Raw genomic sequence first — 25,819 nt, forward strand, 5'->3', positions numbered from 1 at the left:
ACCCTCGCTTGATCCTCCGTTTTTCATAGCATTTTTCTCATTTTTCTTTTCGCATTTTTCTGTTTACATCATTATACGAGACCATCCCTGGTAGTGACACGAAACGCAAGTAAACGTGCTTCTTGCTGAGTCTGAGTGTAATGATGTAAATTTATACGTGTTTTGAGCATATCATGATGATATACGGCTATGTAAAGGTAACAATGTCGGTCGGTCGCGCGCGTCCTGTGGTATCGTCGGTTGTCGCTCGCCGGCCAAGCCGGTCGCGCCAACCCGTAGAGCGCCGTACAGTGTTCCTAAAACAACGCCACTGCTCCGAAACCGGAGAGTCTAGGAACACGTTTCTTGGTGTCAAAACACCCGCAATGGCATCCCCCCCCCCCCCCCCTGTATCAGGGCGAGAGTTGAGGCGGTTTGCCGCCTGGTTTAAATGTCACGGGTTCTATTCCACCCACCGCCGATTGTTTTTTGTCTTAGCAACGAGGTCGTTAGACATTACCCATCCGGCGCTCGCACCAAGAAAGGGGGTATGGATTCGAATTTGTATAATACATCTCATACGAGCTCCCACATACGTGGTTTTGTCAGACGAACTTTATCCATAACAAATATTTCCGTGTGGATGTGTGTGCGCTTACAACATACATCTGCACAAGATCCTTTGCTTACGCTTTTTCAAACGAACCTCAAATTTCTGATGAGCATATCAGTACTTGCATCATGAATACGCATACGACCTTTTGCGTACGCATCGACAGGGTGCTAATTTGTGTCGTTTCATGAGGGGACTCTCCCCTCTATGTTGGTTTGAGTTCCCAGTACTTTTGTTGAAAGATCACGCAACTTGAGATGGAGGTTAAATATAGCACCAAACTCAGTACTAAAAAAAGAAAATTTCTGTTGCCTTTTTCAGAATAAAGTGCACTGGATCCGTTGAAACACAGACATTTGTGCTTGATAAGTTTGCTGAGCCACAATTCAGCACCTCACAGACTTGTAAAGGAACTTTTCTGACGAAAGCTTTAGTTCCGTTACGGGCGATTTCATTACCAAGATTTCCCGATAAACATTTCATCATGCAGACTTTATCAAACGTTCACTTTTTTGCCGTCACGAAGTAAATACTCTGCGTACTTGCCCTGACGAAGTTTAGGCATATGGGCTGTATCCTGCAAGCAATTGGCGTACGAACTTATCAGACATGTACTTCTGTCCGCAACCCATTTCTGAGTGTTGAAGCCACCAACACTTTCGTGCGTCATGCCCACCTACCTGGCGGCGGGCTCCGGAGGTGTCAACATTGCACGCCACGGGAAGCACGGATGTATGGGTGGAGCGCTAGAGTCATGGCTGCCACAGTCAACGTGGAACAATGCAAGAGCAGGATCACGGACATGGGGGTCATGGGTGTGACCTCATCACCGCGGTAGGTCCACGCGGCCCTACGTGCACAAGAAAAATGCGATGAAATGCGCCAGACGTGGAATGAGATGAATGAAAGCCTGTAAAATGAATATAATGCAAGAGAATGCTGAGCAGGTACCCATGAAAGGTGGGGCCTGCTGTGGGCGGCGTAAATACGCGTAGAGACTATATCTTCTTCGCTTCAGATTACGGGTAGCCGGAGACGGCGATAAAAGCACTGGTGATACACTGCTTGTGCGTTGTCTGGCATGGCACCAAGACCCGTATCTGAGACGAAGTCAAGTGCTTGACATATCTTCCTAGCGCCATCCTATCACGACACCAAATCGTCGCGATCCGTATCAGCAGAGGCTAGTCGACCCTCAGTTCCGGCCGGCACCGCGTGAATAGAGCGGCTTCGATAGCTAGTGCCCACGATTGTTGCACCATGGACCTCGGCTACTGGGCGCTGCTGCTCGTCGTTGTGGGATGGCTGTATTTGCGTACCCGCAAGGCCAAAAAGTTCCCGCCAGGTTAGACAGATTAAAAGAGCTCCCTCTCTCTCTCTCTCTCTCTCTCTCTCTCTCTTCTCTTCTCTCCTCTCTCTCTCCTCTCTCTCTCTCTCTCTCTCTCTCTCTCTCTCTCTTCTCTCTCTCTCCTCTCTCTCTCTCTTCTCTCGCTCTCTCTCTCTCTCTCTCTTCCTCTCTCTCTCTCTCTCTCGCTCTCTCTCTCTCTCTCTCTCTCCTCCTCTCTCTCTCTCCTCTCTCTCTCTCTCTCTCTCTCTTCTCTCTCTCTCTCTCTCTCTCTCTCTCTCTCTCTTCTCTCTCCTCTCTATCTATCTCGCTCTCTCTTATCTCTCTCTCTCTCTCTCTCTCTCTCTCTCTCTCTCTCTCTCTCTCTCTCTCTCTCTCTCTCTCTCTCTCTCTCTCTCTCTCTCTCTTCTCTCTCTCTCTCTCTCTCTCTCTCTCTCTCTCCTTTTCTTCTTCTTCTTCTTCTTCCTGCTGCTTTCTCATGCGAGAGCACACGGATTTCGTCAAGGGCCATGAACGTGAGGATCACTGAATAACAAGTGCCACAGACAACTGGTATCTCACTACCGGCGGCTGTTTTCTACGGCGGCGATGTGCCCATTTGTCTGTGCTCTTGACTGAAATTTGTGTCTCTTTTGAAACTGGGTCATCAGCAGCAAGGTGACATTCATTCTAGCGATCTTTCCATCCTTATTCTGGCTAGGAATGATTATCATGTCGATTAAATTTCAATTGAACCTGTATTCCGATTTTATTCCCATTATGCCCCACGGAGAGGTGCGGGAACTAAGCCATGTGAGTGCAAGGACAACAGCTTACCTTAACACGCGCTCATGTGCGGTCAGATTAAACTCCCAAAGGTTTTTCCGGAGTAGATTCCGAACGGCACGGCTCAGTCGCGCCAAATTTTGCACAACTGTAGATAATTGATAGCAGATCGTTTGGTAAAAAATTAATGTACCTGGTTAGGTCGCTGACTTACGGCAGGTCAAAGTCAGGCCATGGATTCAACGAAGTCAATTTCTATTGAGTCATTTAATCTGATGCAACAACGGAGTGTTAGACGAAGCCATGTACCTCTAAGATGCTTTCCCAGGTAGCACTGCAATTGAGTGAACAAATTTCATCGACCTAGTCAGGTAGGAAGGCCAGACCAAGGTGGTCAACACCAATTTGCTTTATCATTACAAGGCTTGCTGTATGACGTAGTTTCTGGTGGTCATCTGTAATTTATTGATAACAGGAACAGCGTAAGAGATCTTCCATGGACTTCTTTAAGGTCACAATAGGTTACTGACCCAAAATGACTCAGATCAACATATTGTTTTTAGGAACATGCTGCCTAGCACAATATTTGTCGATAATTCAAAATCAAAAACTCAAAAGCAGTCTTGTATGGTTTTGGTCACCATGACCTTCAGAAAGTCTTACAAGGCCACTGACCCTAAACGAGCATGTGAACTTTTGCTTACAACAGTTATCCAGGTTCTGGGGTACTTGAAAGACAAGCCAGGAGTTTGGCATTTTTTTACTTTACTGACTCGAAGAGCATGACCTAAGAACCTCAAACTTTGGCTTAAATAAGTTCACGTACAGGCCAAGACACTCTGAATTTGGTGTCTCTAGCTCTTTCTAGATACACCAATCTCAGGGGGTCAACTTGACCTCCACCCCACCCGAGCGAAGGGTGTCCAACCGGCCACCCGGGCGCGCGGTAATCGGAGACAGGCAAATGTTTCCTCACGTCCAATCTTTATTTTGATAGCGCTGGATCACTCAAGAGTGAATCTCGATAAGTGGTCCGTTTTTGATCTAGATCATTTCAGGGCAAATCATCACGAGGCTGTCTTCTAAGTTTCTTATCCAGGCTTACATAAATATTATCATGATCATGGCATTTTTCAAACAAGGTTCAGTTAGTTAATGTCTTGTCAATAATTCACACTTATTTTGTGTGTTCTTTTCTCAACTCTTTTGAAAGCCCCAACTGAAAGTAGACCCATGTGCGTATTGAGCCGTCGCATACTGCTACCATGACCGTGCCAGTGAAAAGATGGGAACACGTGCTGGTTGTCGCCTCAGGGCCAGCCCGTCTGCCGATCGTCGGAACTCTGTGGCGGTCTCACGTGGGGCGTGAGCCTCAGTTCATCCGACACTGCAGAATGGCGCGCGAGTACGGCAAGGTGAGCGATAGACCCGGCATGGGGCACTCCACACAGCGGTGGTGATGGGCACGAGGCAAAACTCCCGGCCAAATCACAGCATGGGGCACTCCACACAGCGGTGGTGATGGGCACGAGGCGAAACTCCCGGCCAAATCACAGCATAGGACACTCCACACAGCGGTGGTGCTGGGCACGAGACGAAACTCCCGGCCAAATCACAGACCTCATTTGGCCTACTCGCTGCGAATGTGGTTTTTTTCTCAAAACGATAACACATGATAGCGACTGGACGTCTACTCTGATGCTATCGAGATGTTCAGCTTGTCTGATACTGTTATCAGATTTCATCAGGTGTTTGTGACACACAGAACTTGGCATCCCACCGCTGTACTTGAGATAAACATGCTATTAAGCTGATAAAATGTACTCGCCAAAAGCTACCCTGAATTGCGTTATCGCGGACCGGGCTTATTAACACCCTGTCACCTTGCGTGTTTTCAGGGGCGAAAACCTATGCACTCGTAAACAATGGAGACCTATTGTCCTGTGGGCACCAACGTTTTTAGGGACAAGCAAAACTTCGTGTTCCGTTCTCGAACCAATGCACTTGGACAGCTCTGAATAGTGAGCCCGGTGAGGGACTGCTACTACAAGCGCGTGTGGTCACCCCCACGCCTGCCTACTACAAGCGCGTGTGGTCACCCCCACGCCTGCTACACCACATTCTCCACATACGTCAGAGGGGCTGCCAACATGACGTACAGCCCGCACCCCTGACATCGATTAAACTCGCTCTGCATGCCTTCAAGGGGATGCTCCACATTTGAACATGGTGACGTAAGCATCAGATATGATAAAAGCAAACCAATTTGCAACTGTTGGTGTACTTTTCAGTGGCAAAGACTGCTCTAGACAACACCATTTCTCTGCTGAGTAAATGTGATATTCAATAAGTCACTGATTGTGTCATCGCACTTTCCACAATATTGAGTGAGAGCCAATGGACGGCCGTTATATGCAGAAATCGTGCTCACGAAGGCTAGATGTGAACGACTCGACATTTATGTTTGTAGTGGGCTTGGCTGTCGCATGGCTTATGAAATGGCAAGATTTGACTTACGTTATTATGTCGTCATGATTGTCTGAGTGACATTGAAAAGTCTCCCTGAAATAGTCTGCACATGTTCGGGAGCGTGTAACTAAAAAACTAGAGGGTTTTAGGACTTAAGAAGCGCAAAGTTGTGAACTGAACCGAATGATCTCCACAGAGACAACTCCAGTTCAAAACCCTATACATATATGGAACACTCGCTCTAGTCAGCCGCCTGCAAAAGCACCCATCCTCAAATGCAAAAATCACAGCTTTCTAGAAACTGCCGTTTGAGATAATATACGCACCAGGTGTTGTGCGCCTTGGTTGACTCCGCCAGAAACTCATATGTCCTCCAACTAGATTTACGACAGAAGCCAAACATTGCATACAAAACAAGCTTCAAGGAAACTTTGTTTCCAAGCCACATTGCTTGCTTATCATGCAGGCATGGCCTCATATACGGTTTAGAAAGTATTCCAACTTTGAAGATATTCGGACAAGCATGAAATATGACGCAAGAAGTTCGCTTGAAGGTATTGGTATATTGTTCAGTGAAAAGACTGTTCCACTTTTTAGAAAATGTGTTCCTCAATACATCGTCGTTTGATTACGTCACGGAGCGTTTTGATGACGTCAAAGTCACCGCCAAAACGTCCATGTCAGAATAACCACAGTAGTGGACGGGCTAACTCACATGTACTTCAACTCGCTACAAAGTAGCTTTGTCAGTTTATGCGTGTGACGAAAAGCTGAAACTCGTTATTTTTACGTGTTTTGACCTATTCTCGTCGCGTTCTTGTACTATTTTTCTGCGACGGCATGCTTTTTTACTTGCATTTCCACTCTCGGTTGCAGCGCTTTTCTTAAGGCATTAGATCGCCAGTCTCATGTTTTGAGAATTTGAAGCATTAGGAGGGGCGGAATCATGAACTGCAGTGAATGATCTTGAAGATGGATATGTCAGTTGAAAACCCCACGCAAATTTGAAACTAACGATTTACAGAAAGATTGGGACGAGATGTTAGTATTCGAACGTAGCTGTTATCGGGACTATGGCCCGCGACTGAAGTGTTGGCATCAGTGTTCCTTTCCGGTGAGCTCAAGGTAAGAACTCTGGACTCGTGAGCAGAAGGCTCAGTTTCGAATGCCGGCTATTCCAGTGAGAAGATTTAGCTTGTGACGCTCACGTAACAGAACGCCGAACACCAGACAGTCCTCCTCAGCACCCAATAAAGGCTGACGACGGCCGCAGAGTCAGACGTTGTGGTAATAGCTCTCCACGTGAGGACGATGGTCCGCATCATTATTCCCCTGGTATGATTTGGCGGCTGCTTAGCTCTCAACTCTGACGCAGCCATGAGGCCACTTTTATTAAAGTGCGTTTTAGCGCTGTCCAACGCAAAATCAAATTTTGCAATTAATTAATTCACTCGCTTAAGGGTCGGGCTCTTCAGAAGGCCAGCAGCCCAGACAGGCAAAAACCCCGAAATGGTGAAATGCCCCGAGACAACCAAATGCTCGAGATGCCCACGGAACTTTGAAGCGGTCACTAGCTCTAACCCGCACCAGAACGGACAGCTGTCTGGCTCTGAGCCAGGGTGTCGTGATAAAGATTAGATAAAATATGGCAGGGGCCACGGAGCATAAGATGGTTAAAGGTCGAGCAACTGAGGCAGTCACTGAGTCAAGTGCCCAGTCAAGTGCCCACTGAATGCTGGTGGTCCGAAACGGTGGGTGGAGATAAAATATGCCCCCCCCCCCCCGCCCCTTCCTCTCCGATGATTGAGGCGTTCATAGCCGTCTGAAGGTACTTGGGACGCTGGATGATGACACGAAGTGGTTAGATGGGCGTCGGCCATTTCAGGCTCTGCGGTTGCCAGGAATCGCGACTCAAAAGGTATAGGCTCAAAGCCCTCAGGATGGTCACTGGAGCCGCAGACTTATAACAGGCCTCGACACTGATAAATGGGCATTGTTTGTATTTGCATGCGTTTAGTCAAAATATTTCCACCAAATGGTCTTTACGGATCAGTTACAAACCCATGACGCATCGTTAAAACCGCACGTACGCACTCCACATGATCAAACGATGTAAAAGCAACTCGGTCCAAAATGATGCACACGTCTGACACTGAGACACGTGCCCCCATCCCCCTCGACCCCACTGAATTGCAGATCATGTCAGCGGTCAGGTTCCCACCGGTACACGAGCTTTAGCCATTGTCCGCTTGGCCTGTATCCGTGACAGCTCAACCCCAGCGGACCTCCTCCTACGCCGGTATCAGCAGTGCAACGGATAAGCTGATTGTCTGGGAAACCACGGAGGGTTCGATTAGATGCGGGTTGTGAGATACCCCTTGAGCGCAAGAAGGCGTCATATGGTCTCAGCAGCTGAGTGCGTCGTAAAGCCTCAATGACGACAGTTTCTCTGCAGACTTCCGGTGAACGGCACGTGTGGCACCAGCCATCTGCCACCGGTCGATCTGAAACTCTACACACACACACACACACACACACACACACACACACACACACACACACACACACACACACACACACACACACACACACACACGCACGCACGCACGCACGCGCGCGCACGCGCACGCGCACGCGCACAAGCACACGCACGCGCACACGCACACGCACACGCACTGACATCGGCGCTTCACTCGGTCTAGCGAATGTCGTGCATGAAATATCAGTCTGTTATATCCGTACAAAGCACCCCTTTGGTTATCATGGATCTGGACTGTTATGTTCATTAGATGAACAAACGAGGGCCGTTTGTAACTTGTGTCGCTTGCCCGCTTTAGGCATCAAAATTTGCTGGTTTCTGCGCTGTGTGTGTGAGTGTGTGCATGTATGAATAATCCTGTGAGGTCACTTGTACTAGTGCCACATACTGCTTGTTAACCTGCTGGAACGGTTTCGCCATAAATGGATTGTTTCTATAACTCCAAAATGATCGTAGCAAATAAATCAATCGTTGATTTTTTTCGTGTGAATTTCGCGAGTCACATCGCACCTCTTTGAACGTATTTTTATGTCAGGAGGCCTGCTTTGTTATTCAAAACCATCTGCAGCGCGATGTTGCACGAAACGTCAGGGGTGCTGGCACACACTGGGATTCGAAACTAACCCCACTGCAGTGACATGCAGTGTCTCATGGGGCACAACTTCTGCGCCACCATCTCGCACGTGCAGCACAAAAATATCAAAATTTTACTAAAGCTCTGACCTCATCGAACCAGCCAGCGTGGTGGAAGCGTTCACGTTTGCGACTGCGCTTACGGCTGAACGAATGCTGAAGCGCAAGCCAGACGTGGTTGCCAGTATTTAAATTCTGTTTCATCTCCATGAATTCGTAAGTTGCCTTGAAAAGCCCTGTGAAGGAACCGGACAGTTTTGGTTTAATTTCCAGAAGTTGGGTCTGGCTGTGGCTTATTTCTTCTACGGCTTCATTGTCATCTGCTCAGAAAAAGCCAAAACCAACAACCCTATTTCACCGCAACAACCCTATTTTCTCCCATCTCACTATATTCGACACAGCGTCGAAAACACAAAAAGGGTCCATGTATTCGCAGGAAAAAGGGCAGACGGCGAACACCGAGTTTCTATAGCAAGTGTTGTGTGAGACGCCGGTGCAAAGCAAATGCAACTTGTAATACGTATTACAAATCACATTGTGTGCCTATACGTTATATGTTACTGCCATAGCCACCAACCCATACGCACTGCCATGGGTTGGCGGCTAATCTGTGGCTGTCTGACCCAGGTGGTGGGCTACTACTTCTTCGACCAGCCGGCGGTGATGATCTTCGACGTCGACCTGGCGCGCGGCGTGTTCGCCACGAACGACAGCGCAGGCAGACCACACATGGACGTGCTCAAGAAACGCACGTTCGGAGAAATGAGAGGTCCTGCTTTGGTGGAGTGTTTCGGTTAGGTGCAGCTGCAATAACCGAGGCAGGCGTTTTGGTTATGTGCAGCTGCGATAACCGAGAGAAGCGTTTCGGTTAGGTGCAGCAGCGACAATCGAGGTAGGCGTTTCGGTTAGGTGCAGCTGTGATAACCGGGGGAAGGGTTTCGGTTAGGTGCGGCCGTGACAGCCTAGGGAAGCGTTTCGGTTGGGTGCAGCCGTTAGAGCTGGGAGGAGCGTTTCGGTTAGGTGCAGCTGTGATAATCGAGGGAAGCGTTTCAGTTAGGTGCAGCAGCGATAACCGAGGGAGGCTTTTCGGTTAGGTGAACTGTAATAGGTGAGGGTAGCGTTTAGCTTTGGTCGTTTTTTCCTCGCGCCACCGTAAGACCAATGTTAAGTTGCATTAAACGTAGGGAAGCTCTGCAGGGGTGTGCCCTCCGCATTCATGGCAGCTGCACTGACTCGGCTCTGGCTGGCAATGTGTTTAAAACTGAAGTGACTCAGGCCCCTTTTCACCTGGTCCCTCCCGTGACCTAGGCATGCCAAGCTCGCCATAGAAGTGACTCGGGCCCCTTTTCGCCTGGTCCCTTCCCGTGACCTAGGCATGCCAAGCTCGCCATAGAAGTGACTCGGGCCCCTTTTCGCCTGGTCCCTCCCGTGACCTAGGCATGCCAAGCTCGCCATAGAAGTGACTCGGGCCCCTTTTCGCCTGGTCCCTCCCGTGACCTAGGCATGCCAAGCTCACCATATAAGTGACTCAGGCCCCTTTTCACCTGGTCCCTCCCGTGACCTAGGCATGCCAAGCGCACCATAGAAGCACCTACCTGGGGCCACTAATCTCATTCTATTGTGCAATAGCATTGTATTGTTAGCATTATAACGTGTTGTTTGTAGTAGACGTCAGCTCAGTGTTCCGCTTCGGCGTGCACCGAACATGGCATGGCTAGGATCACACTCTGAGTCTCGCCCTTTGTGCCGTCCCAAATCAGGAAAAGCGATATTTCCTTGAGGACTACCAGTGTTGCGAACTGCAAGAACCTTTCCCATGAACAACAGGTACACGCGCGCCGTCAAAACGAGCGTGAATTGTTATTCTTGCTGGCGCCCTGCCAAAAGCGTTAGACGTGAGCACGGTTTTGTTAAATAAGCAGGCTGCAGAGCAGCTGTGGCTGACTTGGCCAGCACTTGGACACGCAGAGAATCCGGCAATTTCCGCCACAGGAATCCTCTTCAACGAAGGGCCGTCGTGGCAGCGCCAGAGGCGTTTCGCACTGCAACATCTCCGTGACCTGGGCATGGGTCGCGCCTCGTTGGAGACCATCGTGCAGCAGGAGGTCGGCGCCATGATCAGGAGCTTCACAGAAAGAACCGGCAAGCCGGTGGCAGTTCAGCATTTATTCAACGTATTCATGCTCAACGTTCCATGGGAGATCATCTCTGGCAAAAGGTAATGAATAGTTAGCGCATGCGTTGCTGAAAAACGGCAGGAGAAGCTGCGAACGTCTTCCCCCGACCAAGGATCCCCGCTGTGACTAATACTAAGGAGCCACCTCCTCTGTCCAAAGAACGTGTCGCCTTTTCCTGTTATGCCACAAGCGGGTGTGTTCTAGTGACAGCTGGAGAGTATTCTAGTGTGTGTGTGTTCTAGTGACATATTCACCCATGTCATGCATTGACGTGTGGTTTCTGGCCTGTTATCAGGTCCTTCGACGGTAACGCACGTTGCTATTCCGTCACGAACTGCGCGAAACTTTGCCGACAGGCTCGCAAAGCGTGGCCCCACCTGCCGCTGATCTCTGACGTCAGCACTGACTCTGACATCAGCATGCTATCTGACATCAGCCCGATCTCTGGCGTCAGTATGCCCTCTGATGTCCGGACACCACCGTCACTTACCGAGTGGGGATACGATCTCTGACGTCAGCATGCCCTCTGATGTCCGGACACCACCGTCACTTACCGAGTGGGGATACGATCTCTGACGTCAGCATGCCCTCTGATGTCCGGACACCACCGTCATTTACCGAGTGGGGATACGATCTCTGGCGTCAGTACGCCCTCTGATGTCCGGACACCACCGTCACTTACCGAGTGGGGATGCGATCTCTGACGTCAGCATGCCCTCTGATGTCCGGACACCACCGTCACTTACCGAGTGGGGATACGATCTCTGGCGTCAGTACGCCCTCTGATGTCCGGACACCACCGTCACTTACCGAGTGGGGATACGATCTCTGACGTCAGCATGCCATCGTCACTGACCGCGCGCGGCGGCAGGTTTGATGAGCGGGACCCCCGCCTGCCGGTGATCCTGCGCGCCATCTCTGACGTCAGCACGCAGGGCGTGGGTCTGCTGGGCATAGTGCGGTTCCTGTTCGGCAGCTACCTGACCAGCTCGCTGTCGCAGAAGATGTACCGAGGCATGGAGGAGAACCGTGACGGTCTGGTCGCCATCCTCAAGGTCAGGACAGTCGCTCATGGCCTGGTTTTCGAGGGGATGACATGTCACAGGGAGAGTGGTTCCTAGCGGCCGGACACACGGGAAAGAAGGAGGCCATGGCACCCCTCACCCTGCAAAAATGTATAGATATTATGTAGTGTTTGATCATCTCTAAATCACTGCACCCTTCGGCGTAAAACATATACGTACTATATGTGACCATATGTGATTGGTGCATATATATATATATATATATATATATATATATATATATATATATATATATATATATATATATATATGCATGCACTTAGAAAGGGATTTTTATTTTACGAAAAAGTTGTTATAAATGGCAGCATTTTTGTTGTGCAATGAGGGTTCCTTCGGGAATTTTGAACAGCCCCCCCACACACACACTTTTGTCCGGACCACCGTGATCGGTCCAATGCGATTTTTCACCGTGAGTGACCTCAGCCCTTAGCCTTACAAGTAAATACAATATTCAACTATGTCGCATAATGGTTTGATCTACGTAATGCTCAGTAAAATTGCAACGATACATACGTTCAGTTAAGTGTTCAGTGCATTGGCGAGGAACATTATTCACATAGATAAGGCAATAGTGTTAGCCTTATTCCTCGGAAGAAAAAAAAAACAGGAGAATGGAGATATAGTTTGGTTGATATTTCGATGAAGGCATGTTGCCGAAATATCAACCGATCTCCATTCTCCTGCTTTTTCCGAGGAATAAGGCTAATACAACTGCCGTATCTACGTCCAGTAAAGGCACATCGACAGCAAATTTCGCCATGAACTGATCACGGTGGTTAGAACAAAACCGTGAGGAACTCCTTCGAAGTTCTCAAAAAAAACCTCGGCATGGCAAATCATCCCATTCTGGCTGTACGTTGCGGCTCAAACAAGCGGAGTGTGCCCCTTGCGTTGACCTGGCGGTCCATGACAGTGTCGTTGTCACGCATGTATACTGCTGTCAGCGCTTGGAGCTTCCGCCTGTCAGAGCAATGGGCGAGGATGGTGGTGCTATTAAAAACCAGTCTACTCAGCTGGCTGCGGTGGACCTTGGGATGGCGACTAGGGCCTCCATCTTACAGATGCGCCCGCCCAGAGTCATGGCCGCGTGGCCTATTTAGGCACCATTAGGGCGGCGCGGACAGCCGCCGGTATTGCCGCGAAACTGGTATGCTATATTGGCCATTTTTAGTACAGAGGGGCCATGTGATGGGTTATCCTTAAAAACTAGGCTGGTCACTTCCAAGCTCCGGTAGAGGATGATGAGCTTGATTTCGTCCGGACGCTGGACAGGTTGGCAGTTTTTGGACGCTATGTCTTGTATACTCTTCTTGCCCTTGTAAGCTGCTGTGGTTCTCATAGGAAAGGTTAGGTAGAGAAAGTCTATTCGTAACAACGAAAATTCGGCGGAGAAGATATTGGACAACAAATATGCTGTAATTTAAGCAGCTTTTGGATGCCTTTAAGTGTATGAATATATATATATAATATATCAATTATTACTTCCTAATCCCATCACCACCTAAAACATCAACCCAACTGCGCTCACATATGCCATATAATCATACTTGTGCACCATTAGCACACTTCTGATGGAGTTTCACGCGAGCTATCCAGCTCCTACCCTTGTTTGACTCTAGAATGTTTGGTTTTCGGGCTAGCAGAGGCCGCGCCGGAGTTCAGAGGACCGCGTCCGGCGAGTTTGAGGAATATCCCCAGCCGCCGAGGATTGCCAGCGAGCCTGGCGCCACGCATGGAATGGGACTAATCAAAACACCCCGCGTCTCTCCAATGGTGGACAGCATGTCTGACCATAAGTCAAATGTGTGATAAGATCAAGCCTATGCAATGTGTCTGATCACGGGCTACCTCACAGCCAATGCAGCTTGCGGCAAAAAACGCTCCGCTGCTTAGAAACGTTCGGGCGTACAGCCTTAACCAAAACCTTAACAGATCAAACATTTTCGTTATTGTTTCAGGAAGAGATTCAGGAGCACAAAGAATCTATGGACCCAAAATCGCCAAAAGACTTCATCGACGCTTACCTCATTGAAATGTCATCCACGTCAGATTCTTCGGAGTTCACAGGCAAGCAAGCGACTTTTCTATCGCTCGGCTCGGCCATTGGGGACCTTAATACGCTGCAACTGACCAGAATCCTCCCGCCCCCTCCCTCTCCCGCAGAGCTGACGCTGTACTCCGTGCTGATGGATCTCTTCACGGCTAGCACGGGCACCAACAGCGTCTCGCTGGAGTGGGCCATGCTGTTCCTGGTGCTGTACCCGGAATGCCAGCGGCGGGCGCGAGCCGAGCTGGCGGCCGTGGTGGGACCTGGCCGGCTGGTGACGCTGGAGGACCAGCCGCACCTGCCCTACACGCAGGCGCTGGTGGCCGAGACTCTGCGGCGCAGCTCCGTGCTGGCGCTGGGAGTGCTGCACCGCGCCACCGCCGACATCCCCGTGGCGGGTACGTGTGAGCTTCCAGGGGTCAGACATCCCCGTAGCGGGTATGTGTGAGCTTCCAGGGGTCAGACATCCCCGTGGCAGGCACGTGTGAGATTCCAGGGGTCAGACATCCTCGTGGCAGGCAGGCGTGAGCTTCCAGGGGTCAGACATCCCCGTGGCAGGCACGTGTGAGCTTCCAGGGGTCAGACATCCCCCTGGCAGGCACATGTGAGCTTCCAGGGGTCAGACCTCCCCGTGGCAGGCACGTGTGAGCTTCCAGGGTTTAGACATCCCCGTGGCAGGCACGTGTGAGCTTCCAGGGTTTAGACATCCCCATGACAGGCAGGTGTGAGCTTCCGGGGTTCAGACATCCCCGTGGCAGGCAGGCGTGGGCTTCCAGGGGTCAGACATCCCCGTGGCAGGCAGGCGTGGGCTTCCAGGGGTCAGACATCCCCGTGGCAGGCAGGTGTGAGCTTCCAGGGGTCAGACATCCCCGTGGCGGGCAGGCGTGAGCTTCCAGGGGTCAGACATCCCCGTGGCAGGCAGGCGTGAGCCTCCAGGGGTCAGACATCCCCGTGGCAGGCAGGCGTGGGCAACCGCACATCCCCGCGGTATGTGCGGTTGGTGCTGCGCAGGGCGGGAATGCACGCTAGTGCGCCAGCTCTGTGGCCATCCTGGACGTGATCATGGCGGTTCTTGTGCCCTGAAATGTCAGCAGCGTGGGTGTGTCTGCCCCATACCGCCTTGAATACCGTGCCAAGGAGATGGTGCCAGCAGAACTTCAGGAGCGCAATCGGTCCCGAGCATCCTTGCCGGCGCATTCCGAAATGCACCACTCCTCGCGTACAAATCCGCCCTGAGCCGTCGTGACTGTCGCCCGTGCAGGCTACATCGTGCCGAAGGACGCCTGGCTTTACATCAACCTGTACGCCATCCACCACGACGTCGAGTACTGGGGCGATCCCTTCAACTTCCGGCCCGAGAGGTTCATCCACGACGGCCAGTTTCAGCCCGACACGCACCTGGTCCCCTTCAGCGTCGGTACGTACCACATCGCCGCCTCGGGCAGGCCCCGTCACACATAGCACCCGGTCCCCTTCAGCGTCGGTACGTACCGCTTCGCCGCCTCGGGCAGGCCCCGTTACACATAGCACCTGGTCCCCTTCAACGTCGGTACGTACCACATCGCCGCCTCGGGCAGGCCCCGTCACACATAGCACCTGGTCCCCTTCAGCGTCGGTACGTGCCACTTCGCCGCTTCGGGCAGGCCCCGTTACACATAGCACCTGGTCCCCCTCAGCGTCGGTACGTGCCAGTTCGCCGCCTCGGGCAGGCCCCGTCACACATAGCACCTGGTCCCCCTCAGCGTCGGTACGTGCCACTTCGCCGCCTCGGGCAGGCCCCGTTACACATAGCACCTGGTCCCCCTCAGCGTAGGTACGTGCCAGTTCGCCGCCTCGGGCAGGCCCCGTCACACATAGCACCTGGTCCCCCTCAGCGTCGGTACGTGCCAGTTCGCCGCCTCGGGCAGGCCCCGTCACACATAGCACCTGGTCCCCTTCAGCGTCGGTACGTGCCACTTCGCCGCCTCGGGCAGGCCCCGTCACACATAGCACCTGGTCCCCTTCAGCGTCGGTACGTGCCACTTCGCCGCCTCGGGCAGGCCCCGTCACACATAGCACCTGGTCCCCTTCAGCGTCGGTACGTGCCACTTCGCCGCCTTGGACAGGCCCCGCCACACATAAGTGCAAGTGTAACTTAGGTTTGGTCAATCCGTGCGGTTCTGTTCACATTGATTGTCAGCGCCAAAGCACCCTATCGCGCTTATCGCACTTTTTTCCGTCGCTGAAGTTCGTTTCGATCGTAGTTAACTGATAATGAATGGTCAATGGAAAACCGATGGCAGCCTGGTTCGAGTCACACTGCCAACAACTGCGTTACTCACTGGCGGCAGCGCGAAAACACGCCGCTCGCCACGACTCGTGCGGAGGCTGCTGCTGGGTCCGGTCTAAGCCCCAACCACACTGCTGGCGAGCGGCCAGCGGGAGGGAGTATATCCGTGACGTCACACAGAGGGAGGCTAGCTGTGGCTGTGGGGTCATACGTTGCATCATCACAGCTTTTATTGAGATGAAGTCCAGCGTCTTGCAATGTGATCTGTGCCCATAAGCTCTGATTTGTTTACAAATAGAGCATTTGTTTAAAAAAGATCCCCGTAGCTCGTGTGGTTAAGTTTAAAATTAAGTGCGGTCAAGGAGGGATTTCGGCGATTATATAAGCATCACGTGATGGGGTTTGATGCTGGCAGCAGATATTCCGGAGCCGTCTGTAAGCTGCCTTTGATCATAATGGAGTTCACGTCTTAATGTTCACTTAGTGAGCGACAACCATCAGACCGCTCCATTGCAAATCCATACCGAAATGTGAAATGTTACGTAACAGCATTCTAGCACAGAGCTCCTCCAAACTAACATGCTTAAAACTTCTGCCGCCTGCTGCATTGTGCGCACGTGCAGAAACCGCGCCCGTCTCCTTTCCAGGAAAAAGGATCTGCATGGGGGAATCGCTTGGCAGAACGGAGCAGTTCCTGTTCCTGGCCAACATCGTGCACCACTTCGAGGTGCTCACTCCCGAGGGCGATCCAGCGCCCCGGTTCGATTACCAGTGCGGCGCGCGCAACTCCCCTGCCCCGTTCCGCGTCACATTCCGCCCTACCGGCTGACAATTGTCAGAATCGATCCGCGAGAACACACCTGTGGCATGATAGTCCCCCACGTGAAGGCAAATCCAACGATAGTTGATTTTTTTTTTTAATCGAGATACCATGCTAGGATCTCCATGAAAGCAAGCCGCTCCAACTTAAAAATATATTGACCTCCACACTCAAACCACGCGACCGGGCACATCACGAGATCTGCACGCACCCTGGAGGTGGGGCCGTCCCTGGCGGAGCTCAGCAGGGCGGATCAGAAGTCGAGCGGTCCGCCGGGCCGGCCGGACTGGCAGCCGGCGCTCGGGGCCCTCCTCCTGCGCCCGGCTCGTCGCCTCGGACAGCTCAGCAGGCCGGATCAGAAGTCGAGCGGTCCGCCGGGCCGGCCGGACTGGCAGCCGGCGCCCGGCCGGCCGGGGCCCTCCTCCTGCGCCCGGCTCGCCGTCTCGGACAGCTCGGGAGGCAGGTGCAAGGTCTGCGAAGCACGCCAGCGGCCGTCGTCAGGCAGGTGGGACAGCCCCTGAGAAGGCCAGCCTCTGGAGACGGCTCGGACCCGGTCTGCACACCGAAGGCACCCAGTCACCAAGAAGCTGCAATACCGCTTGCTCGTTCACAGACCATACGAAAATAGATGCCATTCGAAGCCATCACAAGTGCATGCTGGTTAAAAGCTATTGTGCTAAAAAGAAAGCTTTCAACTTGAAAACATTGATTGTGTAGGAGCTTGAAAATACATAACAGACTTGAAAGAAGCATGTGTCATAAATATTAACCAGATGAATTCGGTCGCGCAACGCGGACGCCTTAAAGAAAATGTTCCACATTTGCAAGTATTAAAGCAAGTATCAGATATGATGAAGTAGGCTCCCTTGCAAATATTGGTACAGATACAAGCCTCCCCAAAACAGTCTGTGCATCTTTGCGGGCGGGCACATTAGAAATTAAAGGGGTTCAGGTATCAAGAAAGGCATAGCTGCTAACTGCACCGACTGATCTTCAAGATGACGATTTCAGTTGCAACCCCCATACAAATGTGGAGCACTCCCTCTAAACGCCACCGTGGCAACAAGCCAGATCTACTAAGTTGCGGGGCAATTATGCCACCACGTGAAAAAGCATTACACGGTGTGCAAATGCCACCAGTGTGGTGTAGAGGCCACCCACGTCCTGACCATCAATCTACGTGCTGAAAAATGCCTCCCCTATGTTGATATACCCTAGTCCGCAGGGATACTGTGCACGCAGGAGTGACACTGCGTGCACTAACGCTGGGCCCAGTGACTTGATTGTGGGAATTTAAGTCTGTGGTAATGTCTGAAAAATGCCGAGGGCATATACAAGACAACACGGAATGCCAACAGCATCTTTCGTGTTTAAAGATGAATAACGTCACAAGATGGTGTGCCTGGACCCGCATACGCGCCTGGGAAATTTTTATAACTAATTGGTACGACGGTAGTGGTATCTCACGAAAGCTAAAAATAGAGCGGCTCGTATGGAGACCATAGAGCGCCTGATATAGAGACAAAAGAGCGTCTCATGCAGAGGCTAGAGAGCGGCTCATATAAAGGCGAGAGAGCAACTCATGTAGAGGCCAGAGAGCGGCCGAGCAGCCACCATCGCCAAATAAGGCTACAAAACTATTTCAAAACGACAACCGCCGATTTCATGCTGCTGTAGTCGATGGCTCATATCACTGAAAACATCACACGGCTGCAGCATCCCTTCAGGGAAGATTGCCAAGCGGGTAGTGTGCTCCAACATGACTCTCCTCGGCCACACTGTAGTCCAACACACCAGTCGGCCACACTGTAGCGCCCCAGCAGGGGCAGCCACCACCCACCTCGACGGAGAACTTTTTCCGTCGGACCTTGAAGGCGAGGTCAGCGGAGCGCGGGTAGCGGGCGGCCAGCACGTTGCGGGCGCTGAGCCGGTGCAGCCGCAGCAGTCCGTGGTAGTCGCTGTAGGCGGGGCTGGCGGCGGCCGGCGTACCCTGGAACGACTCCAGGCCGAGGCTGATGTCGGCCGCCTGGCGGAGCCGGCTCACGCTGGCCTCGTCCTGCACAGACGGCGGGAGGTCAGTACGGCGCCGGACACAGACGGCGGGAGGTCAGCACGGCGGCGGACACAGACGGCGGGAAGTCAGCACGGCGGCGGACACAGACGGCGGGAGGTCAGCGCGGCGGCGGACACAGACGGCGGGAGGTCAGCGCGGCGGCGGACACAGACGGCGGGAGGTCAGCACGGCGGCGGACACAGACGGCGGGAGGTCAGCACGGCGGTGGACACAGACGGCGTGAGGCCAGCACGGCGGCGGACACAGACGGCGGGAGGTCAGCACGGCGGTGGACACAGACGGCGTGAGGCCAGCACGGCGCCGGACACACAGCAGACATTCTCAGCACGGCGCCCGGCGCACGGACACGGCCACCGCGGACACATCTAGAGAAGCACGATATAGCTCTGCAGACAACCGACACGACGCCCGACAAGAAATAAATTCACCAGCTTCTTTCTGCTGACGGGATACGCTGAAACAACGGTGGGAGGTAACACGGACGGCACGCTGGGAGCTGCTGATCAGGGGCACGGCAGTTACATAAATCAAGCCCAGCCCGGCCTCCATTCGTCGGACCGGGCCGCAGTTTGACATGAGTACGCTCTCGGCAATACCTGGTAGAGCTGAGTGAAAATGAATCCCGAGAATGGCCGTTCGTAAAGCTTTTCGACGCTTCAAAAGATATTCTAATGACCACATAGACAGTCCCATTACGGTCCAGCGGGGACCCGTACCGTCCAGAGATGCGTCGGCACGGTCACCATGGCGACGGCGGCCGTGCTCCGCAGCAGCAGCCGCAGCAGCAGGCAGGCGCGCACCACGCGGGACGGCGGCGCCTCCCAGAGCGGCGAGCCGAGCGCGTGTACGGCCACGCGCCGCACGGTGGCGTCGGCCTCCCCCGCTTGGCGGGCGAGCCGCTCGCAGGCGGCCAGGAGAGAGGCCAGGAGGTCCGGCTCCGGTGGTCCTGTACGGACACAGGGCGGTCAGGGTCCGGCGTCGGTGGGGGTCCTTTCAGAGGAGACGTGAGAGGGCCCGGCTTCGGGGCGAGTGTCGGGTCTTGGTGGTCCCGTCTGTGCGCGCGGGGTGATAGGTCGCGGCCGAGCGCACCAGCCAGCTACGGCCACGCTGGTCCCAGTGTGCCGATAACGAGACGGGAGTACAGATCATCATAAACACGCACATGCATGGCCACTATCCACCATCGGTCAATAAGCGGGCCATCTCCTCCTTGCACTCCACAAGAGCTACGTGGCCGTGGCCGTGGCCGTGGCCGTGGTCCGAAGTCCAGGCCCGTCCTCACCGTCCGCCGGCGGGCCGTGGTCTGGACACGTGGTGATGTCGGAGGCTTCGATAACCGACTGATCGATGAACTGGCTCAGGTCGTAGTGCTGGCCGAATCTGCCGGAGATGCGGTGTCACAGGTGCGCACGTGTCACACAAATGAGAAAACAGAGAAGGGTATTGATTGCCAGTGCTATTCACCTATACACATTGGAGGATTTGGTCGGCTTTCAGCACCCGGTTTTGTTTCGACAAGTCCCGAAATCTGAGCCTTTTGACTAACGCTGACGTATGAGCCTTAACCTGAACGGCTTCCAAACAGTTATGAATAACTGAAATCAAAAGCGCCAAACTCCTGCATATACTCAGATTAAGGATACAGCAGCCCCCGAATTCAGCACCCACGGCGGGAGCTCATCAAAGGAGATATAAAACGCGCAAGACAACAGTCAGCAAGCCTCAGCTATGCTGGCGCCTCTTCCAGCTGATTGTTCACTGTGTGGCCGAGCGCAGGGTGACGGAGGCCGACCCAAAGACCCCGGCTCACCTGCCGGCGGCGGGTGGTGCCCCCTGCGGCAGGCCCTGGTACCGCCAGGCGATGGTCATCCTCTGGTCGGCCGGGCTGGCGGACGGCAGGCTGGCGGACACCGTGGGGTCCGTCGGCGACGGCAGCTCCAGCGTCTGATCACCGTGTGGGGGGGGGGGGGGGGGGAGGACACGACGGTGAGGTGCGGCGCGGGTCAGGCACCTCAGGGGCTACGCGGCGGGACACGAGACCTGTACAAAACAGCGACCAGACTGTATGGCATGCTCAGCTATCTAGTAAAAACAAACAGGCCGCCTCAAACTTCCCGCAATTCTTGCTCACTCGCTCAACTGAGCCTCAACGTTCTTTATGTCAATCCCAGAAAAAGAGCTGCGCAAATTTTGGTGGCATTGATGGGGCCTGATTCTACCAATCATTTAAGTCTGCTTCCACATACTTGCGTCGTCACCGCACACCTGAACACGAACCAAACCACAGAAGTGATGCCCTGCTCGCTCTCAGCGGCGGGACGGACGGAGCAACAGGGACTGAAGCTCACCATGCTCCTGGGGTCGGCGTCCAGGCTGGAGACGAGCAGCGGGTGCCGGTTGCACACACCCTCGGACATGAAGTAGCTGAGCAGGAGGCGGGCGTAGTCACCGAACCGATCCTCCTCTGCGGCCCGGACAGACAGGTCCTGAGTGGCCAGACGCCGCCAGACGGGCGCGGCGCGGCGGCGGGCTCGCTCGACTCCGTGTGGCGTCAAACAACTCTGTAGGAGTGTTTTGCGCAGCTGCTCAGCCATGATACGCACGCGGCGCGGCGGCGGGCTCGTTCGACTCCGCATGGCATCAAACAACTCTGTAGGAGTGTTTTGCGCAGCTGCCCAGCTATAATATGCACGATTCTGTAAGGCTAAACAACGTGGATGTCCTCTGCTGCCATGGTCATCCCTTTCTGCCCGACTTTTGAGCAAGTCCCAGCATTGGGTTAGGTCAGGGCATTCCAACAGGCAGCAAAGGTGCATGAGGTAAGAAGAAACACTAAACAAAACCATCCCAACACTATGGGCGCATGGCATACTTCCTAAGGAGGCTTAGCCCTGTTCGACCACAACTTTAATCATCAGGCACGTTTTTACTCACCAATTACCACAAGGGACCCCAGTGGGATGCCTCCATCTGGGAACAGTAAACAGTGATTGTTGGTCTTGACACTAAGTAGGAAACACAAAGCAGTGTAGATGGCCTCTTGATTTCTTTCACTGGTGACAAATTTACTGGTGGCTAGCAATTTTTTACACTGGAACTTTTTGAGCAAAATACAAAGTTGACACTTGACAGCATATGTTCATGTGATGGATGCCCAAATTTTGGTTGCATTTGCATGCATCATACACTTAGAAAGAAGAACAAAGCTCAATGCTGTTTGCAACATATTTGTATTACTTCTTCTATATCATAATTCCAACATTTAAAAAAATACCATTATCTATCCAAGAAATAACTTCATTCCCCACACTCACCCATAATGTGGTCCAGAGATGGTATTCCGCATGATATTATGGTCTGACCAGAATGCAGTGATGGTTTGGTTCCCATAACTCTTGGAGCATGATCTCCACACTTCTGGAAACTGGTCATCACCCTCCACCTGCAACAACTGTCATTTGTTGTTAGAACACATAAATTTGTGACTACCATAACTATTGCATTCAGCTTCCTTTCATGCATTTTCATAGCATAATGCTTAGCAAGGACAAAACATGCCTGTAGATCCATATAAACGGCCTCTGAATTCTAGGTGAATCTTCAGACATGATCGGAAAGATGGTCAGGTATGCTGGATGATTCTTTCCAAAAATTCAGGTACTTTATTTGTCTGTCCTGATGGCCCAGTCAGTTAGAATGCCTGCCTTCTGACCCACCCACCTGGGACAGTAAGGGTTCAGGCTGCTTTGGTGCTCACTGTTTTCCCTTGACAGGTATGATCTGGAGCCTGTGGTGGCATCCACCCTTAATGTCAGGTGATGTCAGGGGGCAGGACAGATAACGCAGATTATTGAGGCACATCAAAGTTCAACCAAATTCTGCTGTTAACTTAAAATTTTTGATCAAATAGTGGGGTCTGAGTTTACATAGCATGCAATGTTTAGTGCAAACTCTGATCCTGGAAATCCATCCAATGAAAAGGTGGGATTTAGTCCTTCTTAAGGAATAAAAATAACAGCAATATTGCTCAGACTATCAGTAATGCAGATACTCAGTAATGGAAAATGTATTTTTCTATGCAGTGTACAAGAAGATATCTACAAAATGTCAATATCAGCTTCAGGCCAATTGTGTCATCCAAAGCCAGAAAAGCCCATGAACCATTAGATAAAACATAAGTTAGGGCCTTTCGCCCATGGTTGGCAGAATTGCACACATTTATGGATGTTACGCCCACATACCAAAACACCCACCAAATACTGAGTTCTTTCACAGCCATCATTATGTATGCAGCATCCTGGTGCTGGCAGGCACTACTGGTTAAGTGTGGCAAATGGTGGGTCTAATACAGAACATGCAAGCATGACTGCTTGTCAATTACCTGCTGTAGCAAGGGCCAAAGGCTACATATAAAAGTGCATCAACCTGTAGCTTAAAAAGCATCTCAACAATAGCCTTGTGACACTGTCCTGTAACCCAGTGGCCTCATGGAATAATACCTTTGGCATGTACATACATAACTCAAGATTGAATTTGCCTGACAAGAAAGTTCTGCCACTGCTGAAATTTTGCCAAAACATCCATCCAGTGCACTTGACACCTATAATGCTCATTGGACACCTATGGCACATTGGTTGCTGAACAGGGCTGAACACACCTGTGCCAAGCTCAGGTTGTGCCATATTGCCCTGGATTTCCATATTTTTTCCTTGAAAGGGTGCTAGGAGTATTTCGGCCTGAGCTTACATTCAGAACATAGGTGACTGAGCAACAAACACTGAATGCTGGGAGTGTGTATGCACCACAAGTACTGCTGTCATGTTGCTCTTATGCCAGAAATGCCAGTTGTAACAAGTTTTTTTTGGCAGTCTGCCACTGAGCATGACACCAGCTTTATTTCAAAGGTGCAATGGTGCCATACTACTCTCTGCACCAAGTTTAAGTCAAACCCCCAATGGCAAACCGCCACACCCGACGGCCTGAAAAACTGCATCATAGTCTTAGTAATGCAAATGAACAATGAAGGCGTGCATTTATCTGCCCACCTTCGCAATGCGCAGGCGAAATCCCTCTATAACCTTACGTCTGTCACCCCGACGAATGAAAACACACCTACAATTCAAGGCAGGGCAATACAACACCAACGCTACCTACTCAATGAACTCAAGGCTACCCAACGCCCAACCACCAATCAAGGCGACAAATACAGACCCAACACTATTGAAACAGTTGCGGCTGTATCGTCTAATAATGTGATACCATATCTAGACCAAACTTGACTTAGCCGAATTTAGATTTTTAGGATTATATTTCAATTCTGGTCACTCCCACAATAGTGTACTGAAGTTCATGCCAATTTTATGGGATAATTTATATTTGGGACAACGATAATCACCTACTTAGCCGTTCGCCAAGCTGCCACCACATTCACATTCAGATCCAGGTCCATATACGGGATTCAGCGGACTCCTCAAATTGGCCTGAAGCTGTGCACACAGTTGTAGTTTAATCTCCTGAGCGCAATGACCATAAAATCTCGGACCGATACGCCATATATAGATATAAGGCAGTGTGTATACACCCTCCAAAGCGGAGCGCGGTTACGCGCCGGGCTTATACACCCTCCAAAACAGAGGGCGGTTACGCACCGGGCTTATGCGCCCTCCAAAAATCTTTCAGATGGTTGTACGTGTCAGGCATACGCGGATTGGCAGCCTTGGAGGGAGAGAAAAGAGCAAAAATGTAGAATCTCGTGCGAAAAGTCGGTTGTATGCATTGACCTACACAAGTTTTTTATAGGTCAATGGTTCTATGCGTGATAGACATCAAATGATCACGAAATCCATCAACTCACTCTGAACCATTTCTGTTCTAATCACGAATTTTTAACCGCCGGGCCCGCATCTCCATTGGATGAATGGTTAGCGTGCTAGGACTGCTCGCGGTAAGCCCGGGTTCGAATCTCGACGATGGCCGCTGTTAAATGAGTGGTTTCATGGTCTGACGGCGTGGCGTGGTGATGCCAACTCGCTTCACTCCTAAGCGGAATGAATTATCGAAAAGGTTTGCATATCGGAGAGCACCGCAGTTTTTAATGTTAGGGGAGGGAATCCACACCCTGCAGAGATATTGAAGATTCCGTAAAGGTTGAGCGTAAATTTAAATGAGTGTGACGCACTGAATGGGCAGTGGAAGTGACGCACACGACGGCGGAGGCATGTAGGCAAAATGAACTCTAGACCAACGTGGTGGGCCCCTAAGCAGTTGCTAGTGCCTCGTCAGGCTGACCTATGAAGCCCCGGTCATAGCACAGGACACTCCGAGCAAAGTGGAATTATTCAAGACTATAAATTAATACCCCTGTGCAATCAAGAGTGCACGGGCAGGTTAACAACACGAGTCTCGATAGGGGGAAAGTCAGCCGCAAATGAGACCAGAGGGAGAGGGCCCTCGATCAAAGTAAGGGGCCCCTGAGCATCGAGTGTCTCCGTGTCCTACCTCACAAGAGCCCTAGCATCGGCACAAGGCCCTTCAAGCAAGTAGAAAGTACCTGAGATTTGTATGAAGGACCCCTGAGCAACTGAGTGTACTCTGGCATATGCGGCCCCGGAAAAAGTGCATGTAGCCCTTCGGGCGAATGGGAGGAATCCGTGGATCCGTGGATCAATCAGCAGGGCTCAAGCATGGAGGCAGATAGCGTCCCAACAGCACATTGGGCCCTACGAAAACATGGGAAGAGATCAATGGTAGCGTGGAAAGCTCCTTAGCGATCACTTTGACGCAGCAAGTGGACATATAGGGGCAGGCAGCCAACAGCGTAATGCTTCTAGACAGCGTAATGAGGCCCCAAATTTTCCCCAAGCAGCACTCTCTCAATCAGCGAAGAGTGAACTTCGTTTACTTATGAACTCTTTACTTTTGCTAGCAATGGTTCTTGATCATCTGTAGGCTCAAACGTGATCATCTGTAGGTATCCAATTTTGCTGTGCTTTTGTTGTAAGGAA

The 25,819-nt window shown here is 51.8% G+C and overlaps 2 protein-coding genes across 2 annotated transcripts; one reads left to right on the forward strand and one right to left on the reverse strand.

Annotated features, from left to right (window-relative positions):
- The first annotated feature begins 1,810 nt into the window (after positions 1–1,810).
- On the forward strand, positions 1,811–16,758 carry LOC119108650 (methyl farnesoate epoxidase). Its single transcript, XM_037232269.1, has 9 exons — positions 1,811–1,937; positions 4,017–4,117; positions 8,971–9,112; positions 10,336–10,561; positions 11,392–11,575; positions 13,564–13,672; positions 13,769–14,050; positions 14,914–15,069; positions 16,569–16,758. Exons 1-9 carry the CDS (start codon positions 1,853–1,855, stop codon positions 16,748–16,750), a joined length of 1,467 nt encoding a protein of 488 aa, XP_037088164.1. The 5' UTR covers positions 1,811–1,852; the 3' UTR covers positions 16,751–16,758.
- A 321-nt stretch (positions 16,759–17,079) lies between these two features.
- Positions 17,080–23,943, reverse strand: LOC119108080 (elongator complex protein 4). The gene is made up of 10 exons (XM_037231658.1): positions 23,899–23,943; positions 22,130–22,266; positions 21,750–21,785; positions 21,164–21,279; positions 20,626–20,759; positions 20,098–20,195; positions 19,664–19,761; positions 19,532–19,603; positions 18,582–18,797; positions 17,080–17,213 (listed from the first exon to the last, which is right to left on the reverse strand). Exons 2-10 carry the CDS (start codon positions 22,245–22,247, stop codon positions 17,097–17,099), a joined length of 1,005 nt encoding a protein of 334 aa, XP_037087553.1. The 5' UTR covers positions 22,248–22,266; positions 23,899–23,943; the 3' UTR covers positions 17,080–17,096.
- Positions 23,944–25,819: the final 1,876 nt, after the last annotated feature.

This window comes from Pollicipes pollicipes, unplaced genomic scaffold (genome assembly GCF_011947565.3).
Source record: "Pollicipes pollicipes isolate AB1234 unplaced genomic scaffold, Ppol_2.1 Scaffold_6686;HRSCAF=7923_pilon_pilon_pilon, whole genome shotgun sequence".
In the NCBI taxonomy this organism is placed as follows: domain Eukaryota; kingdom Metazoa; phylum Arthropoda; class Thecostraca; order Pollicipedomorpha; family Pollicipedidae; genus Pollicipes; species Pollicipes pollicipes.

Coding starts and splice junctions, on each gene's coding strand:
- LOC119108650 (XM_037232269.1), top strand. CDS start 1,853: ATGGACCTCGGCTACTGGGCGCTGCTGCTCGTCGTTGTGGGATGGCTG. Junction 4,118..8,970: donor TGGCGCGCGAGTACGGCAAG/GTGAGCGATAGA, acceptor TGTCTGACCCAG/GTGGTGGGCTACTACTTCTT. Junction 10,562..11,391: donor GAGATCATCTCTGGCAAAAG/GTAATGAATAGT, acceptor GCGCGGCGGCAG/GTTTGATGAGCGGGACCCCC.
- LOC119108080 (XM_037231658.1), bottom strand. CDS start 22,247: ATGACCAGTTTCCAGAAGTGTGGAGATCATGCTCCAAGAGTTATGGGA. Junction 19,604..19,663: donor CCACCGTGCGGCGCGTGGCC/GTACACGCGCTC, acceptor GTGCGCGCCTGC/CTGCTGCTGCGGCTGCTGCT. Junction 18,798..19,531: donor TGCCGACGCATCTCTGGACG/GTACGGGTCCCC, acceptor CCGTCTGTGCAG/GACGAGGCCAGCGTGAGCCG.